This window comes from Trichoderma reesei (genome assembly GCF_000167675.1).
Source record: "Trichoderma reesei QM6a unplaced genomic scaffold TRIREscaffold_24, whole genome shotgun sequence".
NCBI classification, from domain to species: Eukaryota; Fungi; Ascomycota; class Sordariomycetes; order Hypocreales; family Hypocreaceae; genus Trichoderma; species Trichoderma reesei.
The window spans coordinates 10058-35458 of record NW_006711171.1 but is presented as its reverse complement, the minus strand read 5'-3'; the positions used below and the strand labels follow the sequence as shown (position 1 = coordinate 35458).

The window sequence follows — 25401 nt, the reverse complement described above, 5'->3', positions numbered from 1 at the left end:
GAAAGACGGGAATCTCAGCCTGACTCAGCATCCAAGTGGCAAGGGAAGCACCAGAAGTGCATGTGATTAGGTAATGCTTGCTGCCAGCAAACTTGCTCACCTCGCGGAAGCCCATGGTGGGGCATCATCTGTCGATATTTAGCAATCCGAAAGCTCTCGGCCTCACTTGTTCCATCATCAGAGTCGCGCAGGAACAACCATTGAGGCGCAAACAACATGTCGCAATCAGCCGCCTCGTCAAGGGCCATTCAAGGCGCCCTGCGCAGCCTCCCCGCGCAACAATGCCGGCGATGCTTCTCCAGCAGCGCATTCCAGCCGAAGCAGCTCCGGCCGGTCGTCCCTCGATCGCCGGTCCAGTCCAGACAGCCGATTACACAGAAGCGAACCAAGTACAAGACGATCGAGCAGGCCAAGAGCCGGTATAGCACAGGGGTATGGAGAGATGGTTTGCTGATCTGCTGGTTTACGAGCTGTACTAATGCCTTGCGCAGCCTTTTTCGTGGAAAGCGGCCGTCTTGTTCGTGATCACATGCGGTGGACTGGTCTGGTACTTTGAGCACGAGAAGGAGCGCATGCAGCGGAAGAGGATCGCGGAGGCAACCAAGGGTGTCGGCCGTCCCAAGGTTGGAGGAACGTTTGAGCTGACGGACCAGAACGGGAAGCCCTTTACCAGCGAGATGATGAAGGGCAAGCACTCATTGGTAAGCAGACTCGCAGTGGACGAACTACGTTTTGAGGATCAGGTCGGTCTAACTGGACCAGGTCTACTTTGGCTTCACGCGCTGCCCCGACATCTGCCCCGAAGAGCTCGACAAGATGGCCCGCATGCTGGACATTGTCGACGCCAAGCTCCCCAACAACCAGCTGCTCCCCATCTTTGTGACGTGCGATCCTGCGCGAGACGATCCCGCGGCGCTCAAGACCTACCTCGCCGAGTTCCACCCCAAGTTGATTGGCTTGACGGGCACATACGACCAGATCAAGGACCTGTGCAAGAAGTATAGGGTGTACTTTAGCACGCCGCGGGATGTGAAGCCCGGGCAGGATTACCTGGTCGACCACAGCATATACTTTTACCTGATGGACCCAGAGGGTGATTTCGTGGAGGCGCTGGGGCGACAGCACTCGCCGGAACAGGCGGCGCAGCTGATTATCGACCATATCAAGGACTGGAAGAGCAGCCATTGATACTGCTGCTGCGGAGGTGAGGGAAGCCATGTAAAATGGAGTCTGCCTGTAACAGTAGTGTAACACCAAGTCATAGAAGGACGGAAGGCAAACTAAGGTAGCAACGAACCACTCAACCTGTATATACCTTATATATCTTGAATTTGATTTCATGGTGTCATCAACACAATGCGTATTTCGAGCAAATGAGTGATAACCAAGTGTTGTATCTTCGTTTCGAGGCCATGGCGGATTCTTCGGCTTTGGTGATGTTGCTGCCGAAGAGCTCATAGTGGGGATACGGCGCAATCCCGGCCAGTATCGGCGAGCTGCATTTCTGGGTCACTTTGGGACTTGCCCCAGCATCAGGTATCCTGTCATTTACATCATCTTCACTGGAGCGCATTCACTGCAAAGTCCTCTTTCAGACTCCCCATCTTTTTGCATCTTACAGATTGACGGCCTGAACTTGGGAGAATTCGAATCAGCTACATGTCGCGCACACGGGCTTTGAGCCGATGCCGGCCGATGTCCGCATCGCGCCTCAGTCCCGTCACTCGGCCATGGCCAGCCTTCCGCAGCCTCGGCGTGAGTGCGGCTCGAGCGAGCACCGACAGGCGGCGATTCCATGCAGCATCGCTTTTACACGAGAAAGCCAATGCTCCTCCCAAAACACTTCAACAACGGATTGTGGATGACGTCGCGCGGAAAGCGCTGTCTGAGATTGCGTTTGCGTTCGAGTACGTGGTGAAGCCTTCACAAACCCCTGGTTGCCTTTTTCATGGATACTGCACTTAAGAGCATATAATGACCAAGATATACATCACAGCATCGATGGAGTCTTGTACCAGGGCCACAGGCCCATTCCCGGAGCCAGGGAGATGCTTAGGAAGATCAGGTCTCACGATGTCCGATACGTCTTCCTGACAAACGGCGGCGGCACTCACGAAGATGCCAAGGTCAAATCTCTGTCCAAGCGCCTTGGGCTGTCGGAGGACGAGGACGTGATCCGCAACAGGGTCATCCTGTCGCACACGCCGATGCGCGGCTGGGATGAGCAGCTCAAGAAGAATGGAACGGTGCTGATTACGGGATCTCACCCAGAGATTGCCCGTAGGGTGGCCAACGAGTCGGTGCATCCCCATGATTTCTCTTTCTCTCTCTGCGACACACTATCGGGATGTCTACTAACACGGAGACTTATAGATACGGGTTTGCCAGGGCCGTGACGCCGGCGGACATCATCGCGGCCAACGACAAGGTGTATCCGTTTGACAACCTGCGGGAGAGCCTTCACAGAGAGTCGCGGCCGTTGCCCGACGGCAAGGTTGTCTCCAACGACATCGACCCCTACAGCAAGGACGTGCCGGCGGACGCGCTCAAGATTGACCAGATCCTGGTGTGGAACGACCCGCGGGACTGGTCGCTGGACATCCAGGTGATTCACGACCTGCTCATCTCGCACCGCGGGTATCTGGGCACCATCTCCGACAAGAACGGCAACGCGCAGCTGCCCAACAACGGCTGGCAGCAGGACGGACAGCCGCAGCTCTGGGTCTCCAACCTGGACCTGCTGTGGAAGACGGAGTACCCGGTCAACCGGTTCGGCACGGGGGCCTTTGTCGAGGCGCTCAAGGGCGTGTGGGCGGCGTCGACGGGCGGCGCGGAGCTGCAGTTCAACGCGCTGGGCAAGCCGTCGCGGCACACGTACGAGTACGCGCACGACCGGCTGCTTCACCACGCGCCGGAGCAGCCGCACGGCAAGGGCGACAAGAAGCGGCCGCTGCGGAGGGTCTACATGATTGGCGACAACCCGGAGAGCGACATCCGGGGCGCCAACGAGTTTGCGCCGGAGGACGGGACACAGTGGGTGTCGGTGCTGGTGAGGACGGGCGTGTGGCGGGAGACGGCGGCGCAGAGGGAGCCGAGGCACAGGCCGGCGGTGGTGGTGGACGATGTGGTTGATGCGATTGTGTGGGCGATGAGGAACGAGGGGGTGGACGTGACGAGGGAGTGGCTGGCCAACGAGGAGGACTGGGTGTGAGTAGTGATGGATGTCCTTTTCTCTGTGGTTCTTTTCTCTTTTTTTCTTTTTGTTGGGCTACAGTTACTACAGTTGTTGCTGTATCACATTCTTCTTCTGCCGCCTTGAGCCCTGAATGGCCAGACTCTGCCACATCACATACATAGAGCCGACATAGATCCCCCTTTTAGAGCCAATGCTTCGTATTACATGGACCACAAAGTGCGCACGCGAGCAGAGGATGCAGGTGAGGCACGCTTGGGATTTCCTCATGCGGCGACCGAGAACAATGGTTTTTTTTTTTTTTTTTTTTTTTTTTTTCCTTTGCCAGGGATGTTTGGCGCAACACATGCAGTTGCATCATGCAAGGAGGGGAGGCTCAGCTACTGCTACATACTGCAGTATCACTAGGTAGGTAGTAGTAATAGTTTTCGTCTTATTATCGTATTACCTGTGAAGGGAGTGTATGGATAAGGTAATATGCATTGACAGGGAGCAACAAATGAATTGTGGATAGCGTCCCCCAATATCACATGTCTGCTGGTTGGTTCCATGTCCGCCAGCTAAGGCAGAAGCGAATAATCGACCAAAATTGGACACCTTGTCATTCATTGCCTGCGCGACGGGCCGTCGATCCTTGGCTTGAACCTTGTACAGTAAGAAAAAGGATGGACGGTGCCTGAGGAACATTGTTAAGAAGATAGATACTAGTAGTATGATGATATCAGAGTCCATGAGTCGGTTCACCGAAAGAAACCAAAATGACATTCGAAGCCGCTTTCCTACGTCATAAGCCGACTATCTCTGTGTTTCACCGAGTCGTTTATCTCTGTCTAGGTACTTATCCTCTTTCTAGGGACCCCCCCCTAATCAATCCATCAACTAACAGAAACCACCAACGAACCACCACACAAAACGGGCACTGGCCTATTAATTCACAAGTCGGAAAATCCCTTATCGCAACCACAAGCAAAACAGCTTCTCAAGGTCCCTTTGAGAATCGACTATGTTCTTCTGGGGCTAATACAGTGACACCCCCCCAATAATAAAACAGCGTGGCGTCCGCTATTAGTGTCCTCAACATTTGAGAGCCTAGAACCTTGTCCTGATTTCTTTTTCCCCCACAGCCTGCCGTCGTCACAGGTCACGAGGGCTTCTTTTGTCCTTCCCCAGATCCTCTTCCTTCCTGCATCCTCTTTGTCTTGCCTTATCTTATTCTTACTGCTGCTTGAGACACTGTTTCGCGTTTATTGGACTCAATCTTGTTGCTCAGCTCAGCCGCTCTTTGTGTTATTGGTGACGTCCGGTGGTCTGTCTCATCCAGGAACAGGATCTCTATTAGCTCGAGACATCGCCCTATCATCAGGCAGCGCCTCTCTGATTGTTGTCACGACGAAACTCTTCGATCTTTTGAGGATTATCATCTGGACCAGGTGCCTCGGCTGCAACAACCTACAAGGATAATCCTCTTCGCCAGACTACATAAGGAGAGCGCATTGTCCTCGCCGCCATGCCCGAGACACCAACTCACCCTCCCACGGCGTTGCGCTCCGCCCTCAAGATGGACGACGAGGCTGTGCGCACTCCGCCTGCTAGTGGCACGCTGAAAGGTACGTTACTTTGAACGGATATATCCAGTTGAAAGGGTCGAAGGAAGACGCATCGCTTGGAAGGACGAAGATGTCCGTCAACCGCCGTCGAACGCTGGAGGATGATTGCGCGTGCTGTTTGTGCGCCGCCCATGGTGGTTCGATGACGATGGACTCGCTTGCTGTCGCGGGGCTCGTCTGGTGGGGTGGATGACCTGTTGATTTACGCTGCTGTGCTTTGCATAGCTGAGGAGCAAAGGTGAAGGGAAATGAACACGGAAATATCGAAAGAAGGGAGCTGGGCGAGGCAAACGTACGCGAGATTTGCGAACCTGGGCTTACGACTCGAACAGCGGTGCAGATTGCCGACCCCGTCCCCGAGGACTACATCGAGGACGATTCCCACCATGCGAAGCAGCGCCGGGGCCACGCAGCGGCTCCTCCCTCTCGTCGGCTCAGCGGCAGGCTGTCTGCCACTGCGTCGCCGGCCTTGCGCCCTGTGGACGATGCGACTCTCTCGGGACACCACCATCACCACCGTCGAAACCACCAGAGCGAGAGGATCCTGGCCCAGGTGGGAGAATGGCTGGAGCGCGAGCGCAAGAAGGCAGCCGCCAGGAAGCTGAAGCCCCGTCGGCGCAAGTCCAAGTCTCCCCCGTCCGACCAGACACAGGCCGCAGAAGGCGCCGCGGCTCCGGCTTCCAGCCAATCTCCGCGCGAGCGATCGGGTTCCACGAGCTCGCAGTCCAGCGACATCTCCTTTGACGGCCTGGAGCATATCCTGCGAACATCAATGGCGTCCATCGGACTCACTTCGCTGCCAAAATTCAGCCCGCGAGTTGGCAACAAGCCCCGGCGGCCGCCTTCGCGAACGTCGCTCCAGCGCGCTGCTTCCTCGGACACGGACTATGTCGACGGCGACGCCATTGTGCCCAGCTGCGATGCCTGGCTGGACAATTCCAAGACGATGAGCTACACGGGAGGAGCCAGCATCAGCACGGACGATGTAGCCACTCAAGTCACCAAGGTCGAGAAGGAGAGGGAGGCATGGACCATTTTCAAGAATGAGATTCTACGCATAGCCCATACTCTGAGGCTCAAGGGCTGGCGCAGGATCCCACTAGGCAGCGGCGAGGCCCTGTCTGTTGAGCGACTGAGCGGTGCTCTGACAAACGCCGTCTATGTCGTTACGCCGCCAGCCGACATGCCCCAGCTGGAGGGCAAGAAGCCGCCGACCAAGGTGCTGCTTCGCGTTTACGGACCGCAGGTGGAACACCTCATTGATCGGGAGAACGAGCTTCAGGTGCTGCAGCGACTTGCGCGCAAGAAGATTGGTCCGCGGCTGCTGGGGACCTTCAAGAATGGGCGCTTCGAGCAGTTCTTCAATGCCCAGACGCTGACCCCGACGGATCTGCGAGAGCCTGAAACGTCGAGGCAGATTGCGAAGCGTATGCGAGAGCTGCACGATGGTGTTGAGGTGCTGCTGCACGAACGAGAGAGCGGGCCCGGCGTGTGGAAGAACTGGGACCAGTGGGTAGACAATGTCGGCCGCATCACCAGTTTCCTGGATCAGGAGTTGGAGAAGACGCCCGAAGCTGCCCGGAAGGACTCTCTCGTTCATGGGTGGAAGGCCAACGGCTATGTGTGCGGCGTCCCCTGGGAGCAGTTCAAAGAGATGGTGAACAAGTATAGAGCCTATCTCAACAACTGCTACAAGGGCCACGGGTCCATCAGGGACCGGCTCGTGTTCGCACACAACGATGTGAGTATACACTCGTCCTTCTCTTTTGCTTGGATCACCACAGCTGCAGAGAGCTAACAGCTACGACAGACTCAATACGGCAATATCCTCAGGATCCGCCCCGACGACGAAAAGTCACCCCTCCTTCAGCCGGCAAACAAACACAAGCAGCTGGTTGTCATTGACTTTGAATATGCGGCCCCCAACACCGCCGGGCTTGAGTTTGCCAACCATTTCACCGAGTGGATGTACAATTACCATGACCCGCTGGTCCCTTGGGCCTGCAACCCCGACCGCTACCCAAGCCTCGAGCAGCAAAAGCGGTTCATCAAGGCCTACGTGGAACACCGCCCCTATTCCCAGCACTCCAACTCAACGCCTCGCCTGACGCCCATCGACAGCCAAGCCGCCAGTGGCTCGGCCACGCCTTCGCTCCACCCAACGGCGTCTAGCAGCTCGATTGTTGACTTTATGCTCGACGCCCGCTACCCCGGAGGTGACTGGAACGCAGTGGAAAAGGCGCGCGAGGAGCAGGTCGACCAGCAGGTACGGGAGCTCATCGAGGAGGCCCGGCTGTGGCAGCCGGCCAACAGCGCCCAGTGGATCGCCTGGGGCATTGTGCAGGCCAAGGTGCCGGGTCTGGACGGAATGGCTGCCAACGAGGAGCTTGGCGCCGACGACTTTGACTACCTGAGCTATGCCCAGGACAGGGCCATGTTTTTCTGGGGAGATGTGGTGCAGCTGGGGCTGGTCAAGTTGGAGGAGCTGCCCGAGGCGTTGCGAGCGAGGATCAAGCTTGTCAAGTATCAATAAGGCGGGGGCATTTGAGTGACCGGGTATTCCGTGTACGATAGAGACGGTGCTCTGATTCTGCTTTGTTTTCCTTTTTCTGTCTTGTTTTGTCGGCGCGGATTGCAAAGATGGACTTTGTCGTTGATGCGGATGACATGCCGTGATGAGGAGCAAGGTTTATGCCAAAAAAGTTGTATAGACAGCGAGTCGATGACTTCAGAATGCAGATGTGTTTAGAATTGCTGCCTCTGTATTTGTATCCATGTGCTTTTGTATAATGCATGTGAGGCCAACTCTTATAGACATAGCATAGATAGATATGAACGCATCTCCCTGTTCTCTTGATAGCAACCTCATGCATCCAACTTTAGTCCCTCCAACATGGCATCAATCTTGTGCAACAAGATCTGGTAATTGATTGCATCCGATGCAAACTCATCCTCCGCCGCCTCTCCATTCAACGTCCTCACACCCTCTTGCCCCTGTCCCTCGTCACCTCCATCTACCAGCTTCTTCTCATTCGTCTCCCCAACAGCATCAGCATTAACAGCAGCAGCAGCAGCATCCCCCGACGAACCATTCACCAGCGCAGCCACCACCTCGGCACTCATCTCCCCTTCCTCATCCATCATCTCCTCCAGCCCGGCATCTTCGAAGCGCAGCCTGAACCGCTCGGACAGGTAATACCGAATGTCGTCGAGCAGCTCAATGGTGTCCGTCTCCTCGCGCTTGTGGATGCGGTCGGCGCTCTCGCGGATGAGCTCGTGGAAGTCGGGCTCGTCGATGTAGTCCTCGAGGCGGTGGGCGAGGTAGCGGGCGGCGAACTCTTCGAGGCGCTGGACGCGGAGGTCCCAGGCTGCGTGGATGACGTCGTAGATGTTGATGGGCTCGACTTCGACTACTTGCTCGGGTTCGGAGACGGGGTGGTCTTTGTTGTTGTTGTTGTTTGGGGTGTCGGTGTTGTTGTTGTTGTTGTTGTGGGTGCGGTCGACGAGGACGTTTGCCGTGCCGCTTCCGAGGGTGCTGATTGCGATGGCGGCCTTGTTCTTGAGGCTGTCGAGGAAGAGCATGTCTGCTGCGTATAGCAGATCCAGAGCGTATTCAAGCGGACACGATGCGTTTTCCGTGTACAGGAACGACAGGATGAGCTCTAGCACGGGCGGCGAGCAGTCGACGGTGATGACGTGCAGATGGTCCGACTTCTTGGACTCGACAAAGTCGCCCGAGAACATCTTGTCAAAGTACTCGCTTCGGATGAGCATAGCCTTGTGCGCGGGATACAGCACGGATTTTCTCGGCTTCTTGACGCCGTTGCTTTCTGCTGCTGCTGCTGCTGTTACTTCATGAGAGGGCCCAATGGGGATGCCGGCGCTGGTATGATTGGCAGATGGTGAATCGGCGGCGAGGAGGATGCCGTCTGTGTCCTCGGCCGAAGGCTCGTCTGCGCGGAGCAGAATGTCTGCGAAGATGGAGTTGTCGTGGCGCCAGCGGACTTGGTCGACGCGGTCTGTGTCGACGACCATTTTGTGGGCGAGGACGCTTTGCTGGAAGAAGTCGGTCACTTGGCCCAGGGCTCTGGCGACTTCGTCTTGGTACCGCTGGCGAGCCAAGCGACGGTCGTTGCCGACGAGGATGGCCTCCCACAGCTGTTCGATTTCAAGCAGCTTGCTGATTTTGTCGAGGCCCTTGGCGACGTCTTCTTCCGTGGCGGAGCTCCCCGGGGGCGCAAGATCTCTGGGGACTTCACCGAGGTAGATGTACCGGACGGCAATCTGAAAGGCCTCGACGGGGATGGTCGACGAGAGCTTCCATGACGCTGTTTCGGGGTTTGCCTCGAGTTTCCTGCGAAAGTACGGGGTTCTCGAGGCCAGCAGGAACTTGTGCAGGTTGAACGACCGGGTCTCGGCGTCGAGCGAGATGTCTGCCGTTTGGGGGCTTGAGCGGCCCAAGAGGTTGGAGATGTGGGAGGACCAGTAGACGTAGGGGTCTGAGCTCTTGGAGAAGTCGTACTGGAGGAGCAGGTTGCGGATTCTGTCGTTGAGGGCGTTGTATATGCAGCGCTCTCCTTGGAAGGTGTTTCTCTCGGCGAGGGCGCCTGCGAAAGCGTTGTCTCATCAGCCTCGAGGCTCTGCTGGCAAGATATGGGAGGCGTTGAGAGAGGAAACATACCGGACTCTAATAACAGCTGCACCAGCTCATAGTGACCACACAGACTGGCCTTGTTGCGTATATCATTGTCAGTCTTCTGTCTTATACCCCCGGCCAGGTCCAGACTTGGGATACATGTATGCAGAAAACATGAACTCACAATGATCAATGGCGTATAATCAAACTTGTCCTTGCCGTTGATGTTGACGCCCATGCCAATGAGTTCCTGGCACTTTCTCAAATCGCCACGCCGACACGCCAGCAGGAACTCGTGGAACTCTGCACTTGTATCGAGAGGGTTCTCGTCTCGCAGCACGCCGCTCTTGATTAGGAGGCTTTCCTCGCCCAATTTGCCTTCTAGCTCGTGTTTCTTCAGCACCATTTTTGTAGACTTGACATAATATAACAAACAATATGTAAACCAAATAAAAGAAATGAGAGAATGAGTCTAGAGTTGACAGATCGACTTTTGCTATGAGAGGTTTACAATATTACATACAAGTTGGGACGAGACAGAAATGAGAGATGGCGATAAGTCGTCCAGGCTTATGTAAACCCGCCTCATTCTCACGGAGATAATCGACTTTGCCGCTCATCATCGTCTGCACGTCACCGGAACTTGCCATTGCGGAACCGAGCCGGTAAGGCTGTTACTCGGCCTTCTTGTACCTGTATCACCAGCCTGTCGAAAAAATGCGATGCTTGTGATTCTTGACTATTCGTATCTTATCAGATCTCTGTGCTTGGTTGTGCTGGTCTTTGCCGTCTCGACAGCTCATCTGCTACCCTAAAGCCGAGAAGCCGCGGCAGCACAAATCGACTGCATCATTGCCACGCGCAGACGCCACACGCAGACGCCACACGCAAACAGACGCCTCACAGGATGCCACGCATTTCTTGGTCCCCACTAAGTCGTGCAAGTCATCGTCGCTTTCCACCATCGATAAGCGGGTATACCCCGGCAAATCTGATTGTTGCTATAGCAACACCAACTGTTTACGTCCAGCTTGCCGGAGAATCACGGTGCTTTTTAGCGGCCAGCGAATTGGCGGCGCAAAGGATCCAGTCTCGAATCCCTTTTGGCTGCTGTTGTCTCTCTCTATCAGTCAGTTCCATTTGTCTCTGCTGCCAAAGCAAAAGGAAAAGCAAAAGAATCAACGCAGAGACAGAGAGAGGGGGAGCACAGAAGAAGCAAACTATTGCAAAGCAAAAGAGGGTTGGAAACACAGGGCCTTGATCAGGTTCGGAGCTGTTTTCCGTCATTCTGCCTGGGCTAAACTAATACCTAGATAGATACAGGGGACCTGCCCCGTCCATTTAGGTGGTGAGAAGCCGCCTGCTTTCGTTGCCGTGCGCGTGCTGTCTTGCACTTAAACCTTGCCGACGTTATTTTTTACAACAAGCCTCTTCGACGACTCGCTGCACCCGACGATTCCAGCCGCTTCTATTATTGTGCACTTCTTTGTCCCCTTTGATTGCCAGCATCGCCAGAACAAACTTTCTCCTAGCGTTTTCCTCTTTTCCCTTTTTTTTTTTAGCCCTTTTCTTTCTTTCTTTCTTTCTAGGCTTTGGAACTACTACGTCAGACGAGACCTACCTACGCAGCAAAACAGCAGTTTTTGGGGAGGACTTTGATCTTACACGCTCTCGCCTACCTCCCCATCTTCTCCTCCCCTCCTCTCCCCCCCCTCTCTCTTCTCCCGACTCACCTCCGCATAACTTTTGGATCGCTCTTCTCGTCAGAATCATTTGCTTTATGGGGCTCGGCAGCGGACAAGCACTGTTGGCAGCACCGTTATAACGACGCAACATGTCGTCCGAGGACAAATACGAGACGCTGGAGAAGATTGGTGAGTGCGAGCGCCGAAGCGACATCCTCCAGCCACCACCATTGAATGACCTCAAACGGGGAACCGACGACGACGAGATCGAAAAAGCACATGACTTGCGGAAAGGGTCCTGCTAACGCTGGCTTTGCGCCATTTTCTCCTTAGGCCATGGCTCCTTTGGCATCATCCGCAAGGTCCGCCGCAAGGCAGACGGCTTCATCATGTGCCGCAAAGAAATCTCCTACCTCCGAATGACGCAGAAAGAACGCGAGCAGCTGCACTCCGAGTTCCAGATCCTCTCGCACCTCCGGCACCCCAACATCGTCGCCTACTACCACCGCGAGCACCTCAAGGCGAGCCAGGACCTTCACCTGTACATGGAATACTGCGGCAACGGCGACTTGGGCCGCGTGATCAAGGAGCTGCAGACAAAGGGCCAGAGGGCGCAGGAGAGCTTCGTCTGGAGCATCTTTAGCCAGCTGGTCCTGGCCCTGTATCGCTGCCATTACGGAGTAGACCCTCCAGATGTTGGCGGCAATGTCTTGGGCACGGCGGGCGGAGCGGCGCCCAAGACTCCGGCTGGAGCGGTGACGATTCTGCATCGAGATTTGAAGCCCGAAAACGGTGAGCATCCTGACACGCGCGCATGTTCAGGCAGCGTTGGGGGGAGGGGTTTCCTCGTGGCCATCAAAGCCTTCTAACATGATGTTTCTACAACATAGTATTCCTCGGCGAAGACAACTCGGTCAAACTGGGCGACTTTGGCCTGTCCAAGATGATCAAGTCCCACGATTTTGCCTCCACATACGTCGGAACCCCGTTCTACATGTCGCCCGAGATCTGCGCGGCCGAGAAATACACGCTCAAGTCCGACATTTGGTCATTGGGATGCATCATCTACGAGCTCTGCGCTCGCGAGCCCCCTTTCAACGCAAAGTCGCACTACCAACTCGTGCAGAAGATTAAAGAGGGCCGAGTGCCCCCCCTGCCCGACATGTACTCTGCCGAGCTCAACCAGGTCATCAAGGATTGTCTCAAGGTCAATCCCGATAGAAGACCGGATACTGCACAGCTGCTTCAGCTGCCGGTTGTGAAGCTCGTGAGAAAGGAAAAGGAGGTGGTCGACCTCAACAGGGCGCTCAAGGCGCGTGAGGAGATTCTTCGCGAAAAGGAGGCGGACCTGAACCTGCGGCTGGTGAATCTGGACAAGGACAAGCATTTGATGCGCCAGGAGCTGGATGCGTCGGTTCGAAGGGAGTGGGAGGTCAAGGCCCGGCTGGAGATTGACCGCCAGGTGAGCGCCGAGGTGGAGAGGCTCAAGAAGCAGTTTGAAGAAGAGGTCAGGAATCGCGTGGAGAAGGAGCTGGAGAGCCGCCGTAAGAGAACGCCTCCTCCGCCTCCGGTGGAAGACGTGCGGATTGACTCGCCCATGGCAAAGTCGGATCGGGCACACAACTCGTCCGCGGATGGGAGCGGCGACGAGTTCCCTTCCACGACGGACATCACGGAGCTGTCGTACTCGGCCGAGAGCCCGGACCTCAACAAGGATTTGAAGCGAGCTGCGCGGACGCCCTTTCAGCGGGCGCAGACCATGTATGTCGGCCAGATGGGCACTCCGATGGACATCGAGATGCAGTCGCCCAGTCCCATGGCCATCGCGTCGCTGTCGCTGTCGCCGCGCCGCCACAAGAAGCTCCTGACGCACCAGGGTAACATCTTCGCTGCGAATCCGGGAGCCAAGGCGGCTGGCAACCCGGACGATTGGGCGAGAGACGGCGCCGCCCAGGACTCGGACGGCGAAGATGCCAGCCCTCCCTCGCCGACGCAGCACAGGTCATCGATTAAGAATCCCTTTACCAGCAAGAACCGGCCGTTCCTCTCACAGAAGTCGTCGAGTGCTACCGCTCGTATTAGAACTACCGCGACCACCTCCAGCGGCTTCGTGTCCAAGGCTGCCATTCCTCCGAATAACCAGGCAGGTCGCCCGAAGCGGTCTCCGATTGGCAGGTTGACTAAGATTCCCTCCGTCGCCAACATGACGCAGCCGACCAATGCCAGCGAGGCCAACACCCCCTCACCCATCTCATCGTCGTCATCGTCGTCCTCCGGCCTGGCGCGCAGGCTGTCTGCTAGGAAGGAGACAGCCGAGTCGGCGGGCAGGATAGCTAAGAGCAACGTTAAGGGCCGCACGCTCATCGAGCTATCGCAGGCCCGCGCGGGAGGTCGACCGATGAGCGTCCCGAGCGTGCCGCTGGGCGAGAACGTGAGCCCTAAGAGGTCCGGGATCGCAGCATATCGGGAGCGCGTGGCCAGCACCGGATACGGGCCGGTGGCCGTGTGGGACCCGGAGACGGACGAGATGCCGAGTCCCTTTTTGGACCGGCGCCGCATTGCGAGGGTCTAGGAGTCCTTGATGTGATGGGCTTGTTCGGACGAAATTAGGGGCAAATAGCCTTGTGTTGAGCTGCCTTGGCGACTTTGCAAGTGTGGCTCACCCCCTATCTCCTGGATGGGCTGCTGTCGTGCAACTTTATCCCACGCGTGGCTGTCAACAAGACGGACATGTCTCATCGACATCACCAGAGGGAAAAAAAGAGAGTCAGCAACATACATATGGATACCATTATGTCTCTTGCCATTTCGATGTGGCTATGCATTGCTTGCTTTTGTCATGCATAACTTGGCAGCCACTATCCGCGTTGGCAACTCGCGTTATTTCCCCCCTTTTACGCATTGAATCATTCACAGCATGACAAAAATAGCATCAAACACATGGACTTGTAATTCCTGTGTTTCAATTTTTTTCTAATCATTCTCTTCTTTCCCCCTTTTCTCTTCTGTTACTTATATGGAACCCGCGGGTACTTTTGGCATTCACTCACCGGAGTTGTGGGACGACGACAAAGCATGGAATGCGTGGACGACGCAAGTTGCCATGAAATGCCTCTGCCGTATGTTGGTCCAGTGGAGAAGGAGAAGTGCACAGAAGAAGCACATGCACATAGACGCGGAAGTCATTCAGAAGCTGGCACAATCGCATTTTTTCACGCCATTGGAGTTTTTTTTTCTTTTTCCCTTCCACATCCCCCCCTTCTTTTTCACTTTGTGTTTCCCATTCTTCTTGTCATGTACTTTGTGTGTGTGTGTGTGTGTGTGTGTTTTTTTTTTTTTTTTTTTTTTTTTTTTTTTGGATCACTGTTTTGTCAGTGTCTGTTATGAAGAAATGAGGCGCGCAAGGGGGGGTTAAGGGCTTTTGTTATATAGCCGGCTGGTTTCTGTTTTGAGGGGCTGGTTGTCACTTCTTTGCTGTTTCTGTTGGTCTTGGCCGTTATGCCGTGTCTTTTGGCTTGGCCTGGTTTTTTAGGCGTTTAGGAGAGAAATGATGATGATGATGATGCAGAATTTATCTGAAAGAAGCATGAAACAACAGGACGTTGTCTTCAACGAGCTGTCTGGTGGTTGGTGCATGTTGAGTCTGCTTTAAATCTGTACCCTTGCTTGCCGGAAAGAAGCATACCGTGCTGTAATGTATTTGGGTATATGCTTGGATAATGGGAAAAGCTGAGGACGGCATTGTTTTGCAGAGGGATATAGAAGCGGTGATCCTGATGACTTTCGAGTCATTGGACAATATGTTCCTTTGATGCCGATTACTGGTAACAGATGTAGTGGAATCCATAAAGGCGTTGTGGGATGAAGACACACCTTGAAGAATATCCCACATGCCCTTGCCACATCTCACGTTCCATACCTTTAGTCTCCCAGCTCGGCGTGGGTAAAGACGGACTCAGTCATTCAATCATGCACCATCAGCCAAGTCAGGGCTAGGTATATAAGCTCCGTATCCCACACGCATGCACATACCTACCTCCCTAAATGCACCGTAATGACCCAAAGAGACAAACCATTGACGTAACCAATTAATCAATCAATCCATCAGGCCAGGATGACTTGCTTCAGAGAAACAGCCACCAAAACGACATACTAATCCCCCCCTCCCCCCCTCCTCCCCCCCCTTTTCCTCCTCTCTCCATAGTAGGTATCCCCCAAACTTGAGACACCGAAACTGTAATATTTTTTTCATTTCTTTCACCAGTCTCAGATCATGGTCAGAGCCAAGTCATGACCTCAACTTTTTCCATCCCCCCATGATGCACTGTTATATCATAATTTGAGACACAAGAGGGGGGGGGGGAGGGAAACGGGCAGCTCTGATATGCGCTTCCCCTCCAGCAGCCCAATCACCACCATGGCAGACAAAACTCTCCCATTTTGTCCCGGCTCAGTCCCGACGCGGTAATGATGAAATCGCTCTCGCCTCTCCTTTTTTCTTTTTTCTCCCTCTTCTTCTTCTGCTTCTCCTTTTATTACTCCTCACGCTTTTCATCCATTGGATCGATACAACTGCATCATGCAGCCATCGATGCGGTGACTGACACTCCACAGCCAACCACCATCCCGGTCTACACCGAAATTGACACTCGACCACCAGAGGGGCAAGTGGGAGACGGACGAGGAACTGATTATGCCGGCGCCTTTTGTAGCTGCGCCAGCTCAACATTACGTGTTCACTACTCTAGAAGACTTAGCAATGACTAGCAACGCATCTCGATGCATCCCGCATACCGCCCTCGCTCGTCCGAGTGAGCAGCGGTCCATCCCCCATCCCGCGGGAGGGGATCGATGCATTGCGTCCCGGTAGCTAAGAGTCGAAACACCATCCGTTTAGGCTGCTCGCTGCCTAATCAAGGCGAGATTGTGCCTCTCTTTCTGTCGACGCCTGACGGGAGACCAAAATCACTCCCCGACTCATCCTGCCCAAGGGTATAAGAAGAAGAAAAGAATAGCAGGAAAAAAACCGCAAACGCCGTATCTCCGGTATCGCTTGATAAACAATATCCGTGTGTCTTCTTCGCTTGCCTTGGTGAACCAAGCCAATCCCAACATACATATACATGCATGCGGCACCCCCAATCCCTCCATTCCATAGTATGGGGAGTAGACCCGCATGGCAAGAAGAATTGATAGCGTCTGTAATGTAGCAAAGGATATGGCCAAAGGGTAAGGAGAAGAAACATGAACAAAAGAACAGCAAACCATCCGAAATCAATGCAATCCGCAACTTGAACGCCAAACCAACAGTACCCGAATCAAAGACTGAATGACGAGCCGTGAGGCTTTTCCCTTCTTGCCCAGCCGCGAGGCCTCACCCATCTGTAAAGAACTTCCGTTGCCGTAATCCCGCAATCTCGAGAACGATACACAATTTGCCCCAATTTGGCCTGCTAGGGCAACTGAAGCAAAACTTTTTTTTTTTCTTGTTCCCTGGTGAAATGTCCAATATTGTCCGCTGGAAACTTGCCAGATGGCTTCCAGGGTTCGGGGATCTCTCTCATGGCAAGCCCACAGTGCCTCATCGTCTCATACAATGAGTCCCAGAGTCCGAAGTTTTGGCCGTCAAAGCTATCGGCTGTAGGTCGCTCTGGACAGCCCGACTGAGGAAGAGAAACAGAAAAGCAAAAAAAAGAAAAAATGGTGCAATTGGCACCCTCCATCATTTGTGGCGAGAGGAGCTGTGCTTGTGGGAGTGCTTGTGGTGATGTGACGGTGAATGTTTGTGTCGACTTGACGAGCCACCGCTGCTCTCCAAGTCTCTTTCCAGTGTTTCAACCCTTGATCTGTATCCCTTGACGATTTCCTTGATGTGGGCTATCCTGTCGAAATCGACCTCGAGTTCATCGAGCTGTCGCAGGATATCCGTATAGCGTGCGATTTCGGCATCGGCGCCGTCAATGATGTTGCCGGCTCGGTCGTACTGGACCTGAGTGAACATCTGGGCTTGTTCGCTGAGATAGCGAATGTTTTGTTCGATGCCGGCCATCAATCGATCAAAGTATCGCCCCAGAGCCGAGAGCGACGTGCTGTCCAGCATCAGGAGGCCTTGGCTGCTGGCTCTGCTGGCTGCCCGAGAGCTTGCCGAGCCCCCGCCGCCTCCCAGAGCCGCCTGGCCTTGCCGGAGCAGCTGGAGCTCCTCGGCACTGAGCCCCAGTTGCGTGTCTGGCACGGCGTTTGTGGTGGCCATGGCTGGCTGTCGTGCAAGGCGCTACGGCGCCTCCTGGACAGGGAGAGCCACCCGCGGCGCGGTGACGAGGCTAGCAGCGGCAGCAAGGCGAATGAATGGCTATAGAATCGAAGTCGGGGCTGGTGGATGGGACAACGATGGTAACGGCGGTGGGTGTGGACGACACAGCAAGTCGGATCGATGATGCCGTAGGACGATGAGGGCTGCGACGGAGAGCGAGATGAGGACTGCGCATGAATGCTCGAGTGACGATGGCGTCTTGTCCGGCAGTTTCGATGCACCGAGGGTCATGGTCTCGGGATGATGACGGCAGCGATTTGCATGACACCGCAGATTGGATCAAGAGCCGGCGGCGCGCGAGTGGTTTGAGACTGAACCCCCGGAGTGGCCAGGTTTTGGCGCAGACCTTATCCAAGGATCTCTGAGCAGGCAGGGAGCTTGTGATTGGAGAATCAGGATCGTGGGGGGGTTTTTAAAGGCGGTCGTTGCTTCTGGCCGGCGGCTGGCGGACGTTCACCGTAGGAGCCGCAGCAGTGACGCAGCCCGTGCTCCGGCAATGGTGAAGGAGGCGTGTGATTCTGCTGTCGATGGGGAGAGGAAAACGAAGCCGCAGCTCAAAGCGAGAGCCCAAACGGAGGCTCAAACGGCTGGTCGAGGAGGTGAATGGCCCGGCGCCAGTGACGGGACACGGCCTTGCATGGCCTGTTTGAAGGCAGCCCGGTTCCAGCGGTGCGGGCGGCCAAGTATTAGTGTCCAGAGGCGAGTCTGAGGCATGGATGGACCTGCAGTCGACCCCACGTTCCACTAGGTAGCCAAAAGGTGTCTGAATGCCCTCCGAGTCTGTCTGTCTGTCTGTCAAGCAGCAACCAGAAGTGACCGAACCACGACTTCGGAACAGCTTGAGTGCGATGCCAGCCGCAAAGGGTCAACCTCCTCCGCGCTTGTTTACACTCCCGCCGCCAGGAGCTATTTTTCGCATATTCTATGCGGCTAGGTATCAGAGTTCAAAGGGCTGTGGACGGCTGCCAATCACATGGCACTAGAAGCATTGTCGAATAGCTAGCCCCAGGCCGTTTGATCTTGACGGCTACCAGCATGCAATGACTGCAGGGGTAACCGCTGCACGCCGGGTAATAGGTAGGTCTTTGGGGGCTGTTTTGCGCTCCGCCCATCGAGATGGCAATCTACCTGTCTGGCGCTGTCGGTTTTCCTGCTCGTCGATAAGAGGCTGGCTGGCTGAGGGAGGGTGGGCGAGCTGCCCGGCAAGAGTCGAAAAGGCTGAATCCATGGCTCGCGGGGTCTTTTCTGCTGGACCGTCACCGAGATTGCAAGATGCTTTGCTTCGAGGGGCTTGCTGGTACCTACGAAGACGGAGCAGAGCGGCCATGTTACAAGTACCAGGTAGGTACGAAGTAACAGAGCAAGCTGGAGACATGCTCGGGGTCACGGTCGACTTGGTGGCCTCGGCGTCGCATCAGATCAGCCTGCAAGATGCGGCAACTGCTGCTCGTCGTCACTGACAAGACACGGCAACGAAGACCGCCGCCCACCCTCTCTCTCTTTCTCTCTCATGTTGGAGGATAACAGACGGAACCGGCCGGAACCAGACCATGGTATACGGACCATCGTCGACCGGATAGGAAGCTGGCTCTGAGACAGAAGGGGGCGCCGGGACGAAGCCAAACGGCCGGACGGCCAGAAGATGGTGTGTGACGGTCAGCGCCAAACGTTAGCTGGAGAAGGGGAGATTAATTACGGATGGTGAGCCAAGGAGGAGAAGCGAGGGCGAGAGGAGGGAAAAGGGAAAAAAAGAGAGGCGATCACGAGGGGCGTTGCTTTTCACGCTCCTGCCCTTGGGACAGGCCCCTCCACCTGGCCTGGGAAAGACTGTTCCAAGAGGCTCCTGCCGCAGCGGCACCATCGCAATCAATTGCCTGCAAGATACCTACATGTACATGAAGCAAGGTACCTTCAGTCCTTTCCACCTCGCCAGCTCTCCCTTCTTCACCTCTTCATCTCCCTTGCCTAGGTATTTTCCTTCTCCGCCATTCTCTCATCTGTCCATCATCTTCACCAGCATCGCCATTATCATCATCATCACAACCATCATTCTCATCCAACGACATCGTCTACTTCGCATTGTCCTCTCCCTGGACAACACCACCAGATACAATCCTGGGACGGCCATTCATGCCTCCCTCGTCCGTCGCAGCAGCTTGGCCCAACCACCATCGCCATCACCGCCCACCAGTTCGTCCGTCACGGCCACAAGCGCCAACCCGCCCCTCACCTCCATGTCCAGCATCTTGGGCGCTTCAACATCCTTTTCCTCTCGCTTCGCCGATACGTCTCGCCCGCCCTGCAACACCAAGTGGCGCCATGCGGGCCACAATACCACAGCATTATGCCTCGGTACCTGATACTCTCTACACTATCCGTACCTTAGCAGCCCCGGTTCCTTACGTCGCCTCGCGGGCTGCTGCCTCTCCTCTGACTTGACCCCATCCGCCAGAATCTTGGATGCGACGGATATGCACAGGCACATGCGAGAGCCCGTCCAGAGATGCGCTTCTCCCGTTCCCCTTTGGCCCGAGGCTACCCTCTGCCCTACCCAGGAGCCCCTCCCTGTTGTTGTGCCATCTTGGTGAATGCGCGATCGTCATATATGACATGCCTTAGTATGAGTGCGTGCTTGTCTGGCTCAGGACCATTGTCGTGGTTGCGCATCCCCGCCCTGCTTGTGGAGCGAGTGTCCCGTCTCTCTGGTAAAGGCAGACTCGCGTGCCGTTTGCCCTACGAATACATGCCTATCTCTTGTCATTACATGTCGGGCCTCACTGACCCTACTACCGACGCAGTTCCCGAGTCGCAAGAGCCGTTGCTCCTCGTCGTTGACCAAGTCGCACCGCATCCAGCCTCCGCCATATCGGGCGCCGGCCCGCCTTGCATCAGATGCGCACGCGGGATCGCCTGCAGCGGCCCTTATGCAAATCACCCTCCGGCCGGCTGCGCGGCTTGCAGCAGCGTGCAGAAGCTTGATGCCTTTGGTAGCCCCATGTAACCACGGGCAAGCCTCATGACAGCTTCCCTCCGCCTTTAGCTCAACTTGATGCCACTGGCTCGGCAAAGTCAAAGGATCTTCCTTTGAGGGCCACTCAAGTCGAACAATTTGCGAAAGCTGCACATCATTGTGCCACTACCAGCTCGCTTCTTTTGGCTGATCCTCCGTCGTTGCGAACGGGCTTCTATTCACGAACCGCCTAATTGCGCCGTGCCATTCTAGAACAAGGCCGCACACCCTCTCTGAAAGGAACTTCTTCGGCCTCTCAATTTCAGAGAGCTTGTTACCCTTCGGCTCAAGACACCCTCCCGGGAAGTCCTTTGAAAGTCCAGCCAATGACAGTAATGCTAGTACAGGCTCCTTCTGAAGCATCATCCAGTCAAGTGACTGCCATTGTGTTGCATCAATCGATTGCCTCACAGCGCGCTTGTGCGACGGTGGCGTCACTGCATGTGACTATAAGCTTGAACTCGCGTTACTGAGATGTTTAATCTCACGCATATTGAAGCCGCTTGGTATGGAGTACTATTGATGGATATCTTGGCGGCGGGTTCCAGGTTTCAATGCCGTCAAGAGACTGTTTCTCCCCTTGTTTCACGCTGAGGCATCATTGCATCAGCCTATCCAATTAACTGCTTGCACAGTGACGCATCTCGTTTACGCAGTGTGAGGCTACGATACGATGGAGAGGACGAGAAAGATTGTTATTTCTCGACTTCTTACCGAGGCTTTTAGTTGCGCGTCAGCAATTCACGTGCGACAATGTTGGTGAAGTGTGTTTTGATGAGCTGTACAAGCAGATTCACCTCGAGATAGCTCAGAAATTGTAAGGGAAAAAATGGTATTAGAGAAAGATTGCATTTTCCATCGTTCTCCTTGCATTTAGATCTACAGTATCATGAATGTCTACTATATGAAACGATGAAGCAGTGATGGGAATATCCTCCCTTCCGTATCAGGAACGCACATCCTCAAGCAACCAAACCATCGCTTCCCGCCACCCCTCAAGCTCCCTCTCGTCCAACCTCCCGAATGAACCCTCTCCACAAAGCATTCACACTTGTCCGCCCAATACCGTTGCGTATCGTCGCAGAGAAGATACCGCTCCTTGTTGCCGGCCAATGAAGCCGCCATCCACAGCAGAGAAGCACCTTGACACCAGGATCCCCGTTGAGATGCGCCGCAGCCCCCAGGCCCCGTCCACACAGCCGGTGCCTCGCCGCCGCCTTCAAAAGAAGAAACACACCATGCATGTCTTTTCGCAGCATCTCTCGCTGCATAGTTTCGGGCTTCAGATCGGGAAGCAGTGGCGCGGGACCCTTGCGTCTCGTCAAGTCCAGGGAGTGCCATGAGCAGCATCGTCCCTCCGCGTCTGTTTTCCGGCGTCAGCTTTTCCCACGAGAGTTCACGGCGCTGACCTAGAATCCTAAGCATGGGACGAACTCCATTCAGGGCTAGAGATCCCTATATCATAGAAGTTCACTGAACGACCAGTATATTCCAAGTCAAATTTCGCACTGAGTTCATCGAAATATAAGAACAGTGCTGCAAGATGCATGCGAAGAGCCTGAGTATGCCGTTGCTCGGAGCCATCGTAAGTGCCAAAGGCGTGCGGAGGTGATTATCGCCGTCCCGGAAGAACTGCGGAGCGTGTCGGCGATTGTGTCCTTGTGATGCTCTACGGCTTCTCTGAGTGTTTCGCAGTGGCTCGCCGTCCCGGAAGAACTGTGGAGCGTGTTGACGATTGTGTCGAGGGCAGCTATCAGTTGAGTAGTGGTGGTGAATGGTTGTTTAAGCACATGTTGAAGCACATGTTGAAGCAGTGCCCAATAGGCTTCTTGACCAGATTCATCTTCAATTGCGTCATCTGGAAGACTGAAGCGGTCGAGGCATCGCCATAATGACGATCATGGCAGTAACATAACAGATCCGGCCACGCCAAGTTCATCGTAGGCAATTGTAATCAGTACAGGATGTCTATCATGAAGACGCCTATCCTGAGTTCGCAGGCTTTTGGCATGCTGATGCTAGGACAGCGAAAAGTACTGCTATATGCCAGCCTTGACAATAAGTTATCCGGCAAGGCCCAGCTGGAAATCCCCGGACCCGTCCGTCGCCGACTTGTAGCCCGGTTTCAGCATTATAACTGACAGATCGAGGCTCAATCGACAAAAGAGCTGTCCCGGAGGGTATCGAAAGCACATCAAGGCTGTGTAAGAGGCTTCATCTGGTCCCTTGACCCCCGTTTCGACCGTGCTATGGTCCATGCGAGATGACGGGTCGGCATGTCAGGCGATTAGACGATCAAGAAATTCATCTCCGGATCCTTGAGCATCTGTACCCAGGTCTTGGACCCCCTTTCCTCATCCGGTAGGTTCCAGATTACCTGGAGCGTTTCCATGGCGGTATGGATGAAGCCCCAAGGACAAACGGTGGTCATGATCCGTAGTCTCTCCATGACAAACTTTTGTCGTTCCGGCTCCCTCGTCTCGGCGCCTATAATGAATGTTGGCCATGTGGTTGCCTTGAAGTTGGGGTCATCCACGGGCATCATATTCAGATGTGCCATCAAGTCGTCCGCCAAGAAGGCGGCAAATGCTGGACCAAGCCTCTCTCCAGCAGACGGGATTGCCTGCAATATATATATGCACGCAGCCAAACGGTGGCTGGCTCCCGCGTGCATCCGGCTTTTCATGACATCTTTTGGCAGTTCGAGTACTCCTGAAGTGTCGCGCGCCCATGAATAGATATCGTACGCTTGGGCACGATTGACGAGTGTGATTGCAGCCGCGGTGATTTCTTCGCTCGTCTGATCATGGACCAATTCACTCGACAGTTGGGAAGCAGCGTGTAATATTTCCATCAACTCCGGTGGGCAACACAAATAACTATTCGCCACGGTCTTTCCGAGCACAAAGGGTATTTGGGAAGACTCAAATTGGAGCGACGTCGCATACCGGGCGGGCATGAAGGCAGAAGCGAGGATAAAGTAACTTGGACGGTCAGTCAAAAGCAAAATGAGGGAAGAAGAGAAAGGTAAGGGTGGATAGGAGGCTCACATGAAGCAATCTGAGAGCAGGTAGTCCCGTAATGAGCTATCCCAGGCCTGGGTAAGCTGCAAGGAGGACATGATCTTGGCTGCCCCTTCGAGATGCGCCCTCCAGCCGTGCTTCCCAGACTCGATCAGCTCCACGTTGATGAAGAAGAGCGACGCTGCTAGCACGACATCACCATCGACTGCATGAAGATTCTGAATAGCGGCAGACATGAGCTTCAGCGCTGTATGCTTGGCAACCAAGGCATCATTGAGTGCCTTGGCCGAAGCCGCAGGGCGGTTCGCGGGGATGAATCCGCCATCATCTGGAAAGGGCAGGCCCATGCTGATGAGGTTTGACATGTGAGCCGCCGAAGCTGCGACGATGATGTGCTGCAGCAGCGGGTGAGCGCCAGTAAGCGGTATCAGGCTACGGAAGGGATTGAATCCTAGCATATCGTTGGACACGAGGTCTTTGCATACGCGAGTTGTGACTGGCGTGGGGTGACGTTAGCCCAGCGACGACATGAAAGCCGAATGGCCATTTGCGACTCATTCAGACTCATTCGAATTTTTTCAATACGCACAGTAGTCGAGGTAGAAGCGATGGGAAGGGCTGAGATCTTGAAACAAGGGATCGACCGGCGTTCGAGCAATGCTCGGACCGGCAATATGAGACGCGGGATGGGAGAAGATTCCCGTTGGCGACGTCGATGCAAAGGTACGGTTCAAGGCCAAGGCAGTGGCAGTGGCAGGCCGCCGGGGAGATAGTGGCCATGTCGGCGATCCTGGCGATCCTGGCGTCCCTGAGACTGCCGACGATGCCCTCCTGAAAGTCAGGTTGGGCGAGGTTCCTGCGTCTTGCACCCCGTTGCCCTCGGATCCGGATCCGGCCCGGGAGTCGGCCTCTTGCAGTGCCCCTGCCTCCACCGGCGCGCTCGAGGTCCTGCCGGCGAGCTTCCCACGACTGGCGATGGCGCCCGTCCAGCGGAAAAGCTTGCCGTAGCCGAGACACTCCTTGCCGGCAGCGGCACACTTGTTGCAGTGTGGGTACGAGCGATCACATCGGAGCCGCTGGCGGCGGCAGTTGTGGCACGGCTTGGTGGGTGGTTGGACGGGCTGGGCCGGAGCCGGAGCCGAGCCCGGGGGTGAGCCGGAGGGGGAGCCGGAGGGAGAGCCGGAGGGAGAGCCGGAGCCTGAGCCTGAGCCCATGGTGACGGCGACGCTTGAGCACTCGCCGGGAAGGGGATCGGTGGAGCGCCTGACCACGCATGACAGGGCAGGACTCGGACGACAAATGGCTGGTGGTGAAGCAGTCAGTATGTCTGGGTGAATTTTGGCGAGCCTGTGACAGGTGCCAGGCAGTTCGACAGAATCTCGCCTCAGCCTTGATGACAAGTCACCGCTAGCCCCAGCTGGGAAGCCAAGGCGCAAGTCGCGCGTTAGGGGCTGCGGGAGACCGGCGCCGGAACAGTGGTCCGATTCTCCGAGGCTCGGATCGCAGCGGCTGCGGCGGCAGATGTTGAACTAATGTGTCGAGATTGATATCTGATCGCGTTGGGATCTATATAATACCTACATGCATATAGATACCAGCAATGAGTGGTAATGGTTGTGAAGCGTCTTGAGGTTCAACTCGAGTTGAGCTGAGCTGAATGCTTGATTGACGTATTGCCCACTAGTAGATTATCGGATGGAGATGAGAAACCACCAACATGATTCATGCTCATGCGTCTCTAACTTGCCCATGATCAGACCAGTTCGAACCAAAGACCAGACCTTACCCGAGGCACCCAACAGAGGATAATTGCTCTCTTGTAATCAGAGTTCAATAATAGATAAGAGATGCTCTCGAGTCGACTTTTTTTGCGTGCATTTATCAGTATATTATGTACATGTATATTGCACACTCCTCAATATAACAGGGCCGGTTTT

At 55.1% G+C, this 25401-nt stretch overlaps 7 protein-coding genes across 7 annotated transcripts; 4 read left to right on the top strand and 3 right to left on the bottom strand.

Moving 5' to 3' along the window:
* The first annotated feature begins 186 nt into the window (after window positions 1–186).
* Window positions 187–1313, top strand: TRIREDRAFT_123588 (electron transport protein). The gene is made up of 3 exons (XM_006968574.1): window positions 187–432; window positions 492–701; window positions 763–1313. Exons 1-3 carry the CDS (start codon window positions 217–219, stop codon window positions 1186–1188), a joined length of 852 nt encoding a protein of 283 aa, XP_006968636.1. The 5' UTR covers window positions 187–216; the 3' UTR covers window positions 1189–1313.
* Window positions 1314–1695: 382 nt separating this feature from the next.
* Window positions 1696–3211, top strand: TRIREDRAFT_68178 (uncharacterized protein; the record flags this gene model as incomplete). Its single annotated transcript, XM_006968573.1, has 3 exons — window positions 1696–1907; window positions 1997–2296; window positions 2374–3211. The coding sequence occupies 3 exons, from the start codon at window positions 1696–1698 to the stop codon at window positions 3209–3211; spliced, it is 1350 nt and encodes a 449-aa protein (XP_006968635.1).
* A 1513-nt stretch (window positions 3212–4724) lies between these two features.
* TRIREDRAFT_51562 (uncharacterized protein) lies at window positions 4725–7484 on the top strand. Its single transcript, XM_006968572.1, has 3 exons — window positions 4725–4800; window positions 5133–6541; window positions 6611–7484. Exons 1-3 carry the CDS (start codon window positions 4752–4754, stop codon window positions 7331–7333), a joined length of 2181 nt encoding a protein of 726 aa, XP_006968634.1. The 5' UTR covers window positions 4725–4751; the 3' UTR covers window positions 7334–7484.
* Window positions 7485–7637: 153 nt separating this feature from the next.
* Window positions 7638–9873, bottom strand: TRIREDRAFT_51558 (uncharacterized protein). The gene is made up of 4 exons (XM_006968515.1): window positions 9621–9873; window positions 9482–9530; window positions 8311–9407; window positions 7638–8217 (listed from the first exon to the last, which is right to left on the bottom strand). The coding sequence occupies exons 1-4, from the start codon at window positions 9840–9842 to the stop codon at window positions 7666–7668; spliced, it is 1920 nt and encodes a 639-aa protein (XP_006968577.1). The 5' UTR covers window positions 9843–9873; the 3' UTR covers window positions 7638–7665.
* Window positions 9874–11270: 1397 nt separating this feature from the next.
* Window positions 11271–13693, top strand: TRIREDRAFT_68364 (uncharacterized protein; the record flags this gene model as incomplete). The annotated part of the gene is made up of 5 exons (XM_006968571.1): window positions 11271–11310; window positions 11455–11913; window positions 12012–12998; window positions 13434–13534; window positions 13592–13693. 5 exons carry the CDS (start codon window positions 11271–11273, stop codon window positions 13691–13693), a joined length of 1689 nt encoding a protein of 562 aa, XP_006968633.1.
* A 3207-nt stretch (window positions 13694–16900) lies between these two features.
* On the bottom strand, window positions 16901–17359 carry TRIREDRAFT_33482 (uncharacterized protein; the record flags this gene model as incomplete). Its single annotated transcript, XM_006968510.1, has 1 exon — window positions 16901–17359. A coding segment is annotated over one exon (459 nt), but the record flags the coding sequence as incomplete, so codon positions are not given.
* A 5369-nt stretch (window positions 17360–22728) lies between these two features.
* Window positions 22729–24678, bottom strand: TRIREDRAFT_111013 (uncharacterized protein; the record flags this gene model as incomplete). Its single annotated transcript, XM_006968514.1, has 3 exons — window positions 22729–23425; window positions 23492–23960; window positions 24054–24678. 3 exons carry the CDS (start codon window positions 24676–24678, stop codon window positions 22729–22731), a joined length of 1791 nt encoding a protein of 596 aa, XP_006968576.1.
* Between the last annotated feature and the right edge of the window lie 723 nt (window positions 24679–25401).

What these genes read in the sequence shown, in the direction of transcription:
- TRIREDRAFT_123588 (XM_006968574.1), top strand. Translation starts at nt 217, where the DNA reads ATGTCGCAATCAGCCGCCTCGTCAAGGGCCATTCAAGGCGCCCTGCGC. An exon ending in AGAGCCGGTATAGCACAGGG is followed by an intron (nt 433 to 491) that starts GTATGGAGAGAT and finishes TGCCTTGCGCAG; the next exon opens with CCTTTTTCGTGGAAAGCGGC. An exon ending in TGAAGGGCAAGCACTCATTG is followed by an intron (nt 702 to 762) that starts GTAAGCAGACTC and finishes TAACTGGACCAG; the next exon opens with GTCTACTTTGGCTTCACGCG.
- TRIREDRAFT_51562 (XM_006968572.1), top strand. Translation starts at nt 4,752, where the DNA reads ATGGACGACGAGGCTGTGCGCACTCCGCCTGCTAGTGGCACGCTGAAA. An exon ending in TGCTAGTGGCACGCTGAAAG is followed by an intron (nt 4,801 to 5,132) that starts GTACGTTACTTT and finishes CGACTCGAACAG; the next exon opens with CGGTGCAGATTGCCGACCCC. An exon ending in TCGTGTTCGCACACAACGAT is followed by an intron (nt 6,542 to 6,610) that starts GTGAGTATACAC and finishes CAGCTACGACAG; the next exon opens with ACTCAATACGGCAATATCCT.
- TRIREDRAFT_51558 (XM_006968515.1), bottom strand. Translation starts at nt 9,842, where the DNA reads ATGGTGCTGAAGAAACACGAGCTAGAAGGCAAATTGGGCGAGGAAAGC. An exon ending in GCAGCTGTTATTAGAGTCCG is followed by an intron (nt 9,408 to 9,481) that starts GTATGTTTCCTC and finishes ACGCTTTCGCAG; the next exon opens with GCGCCCTCGCCGAGAGAAAC. An exon ending in TCGGAAGCGGCACGGCAAAC is followed by an intron (nt 8,218 to 8,310) that starts GTCCTCGTCGAC and finishes TCCGAACCCGAG; the next exon opens with CAAGTAGTCGAAGTCGAGCC.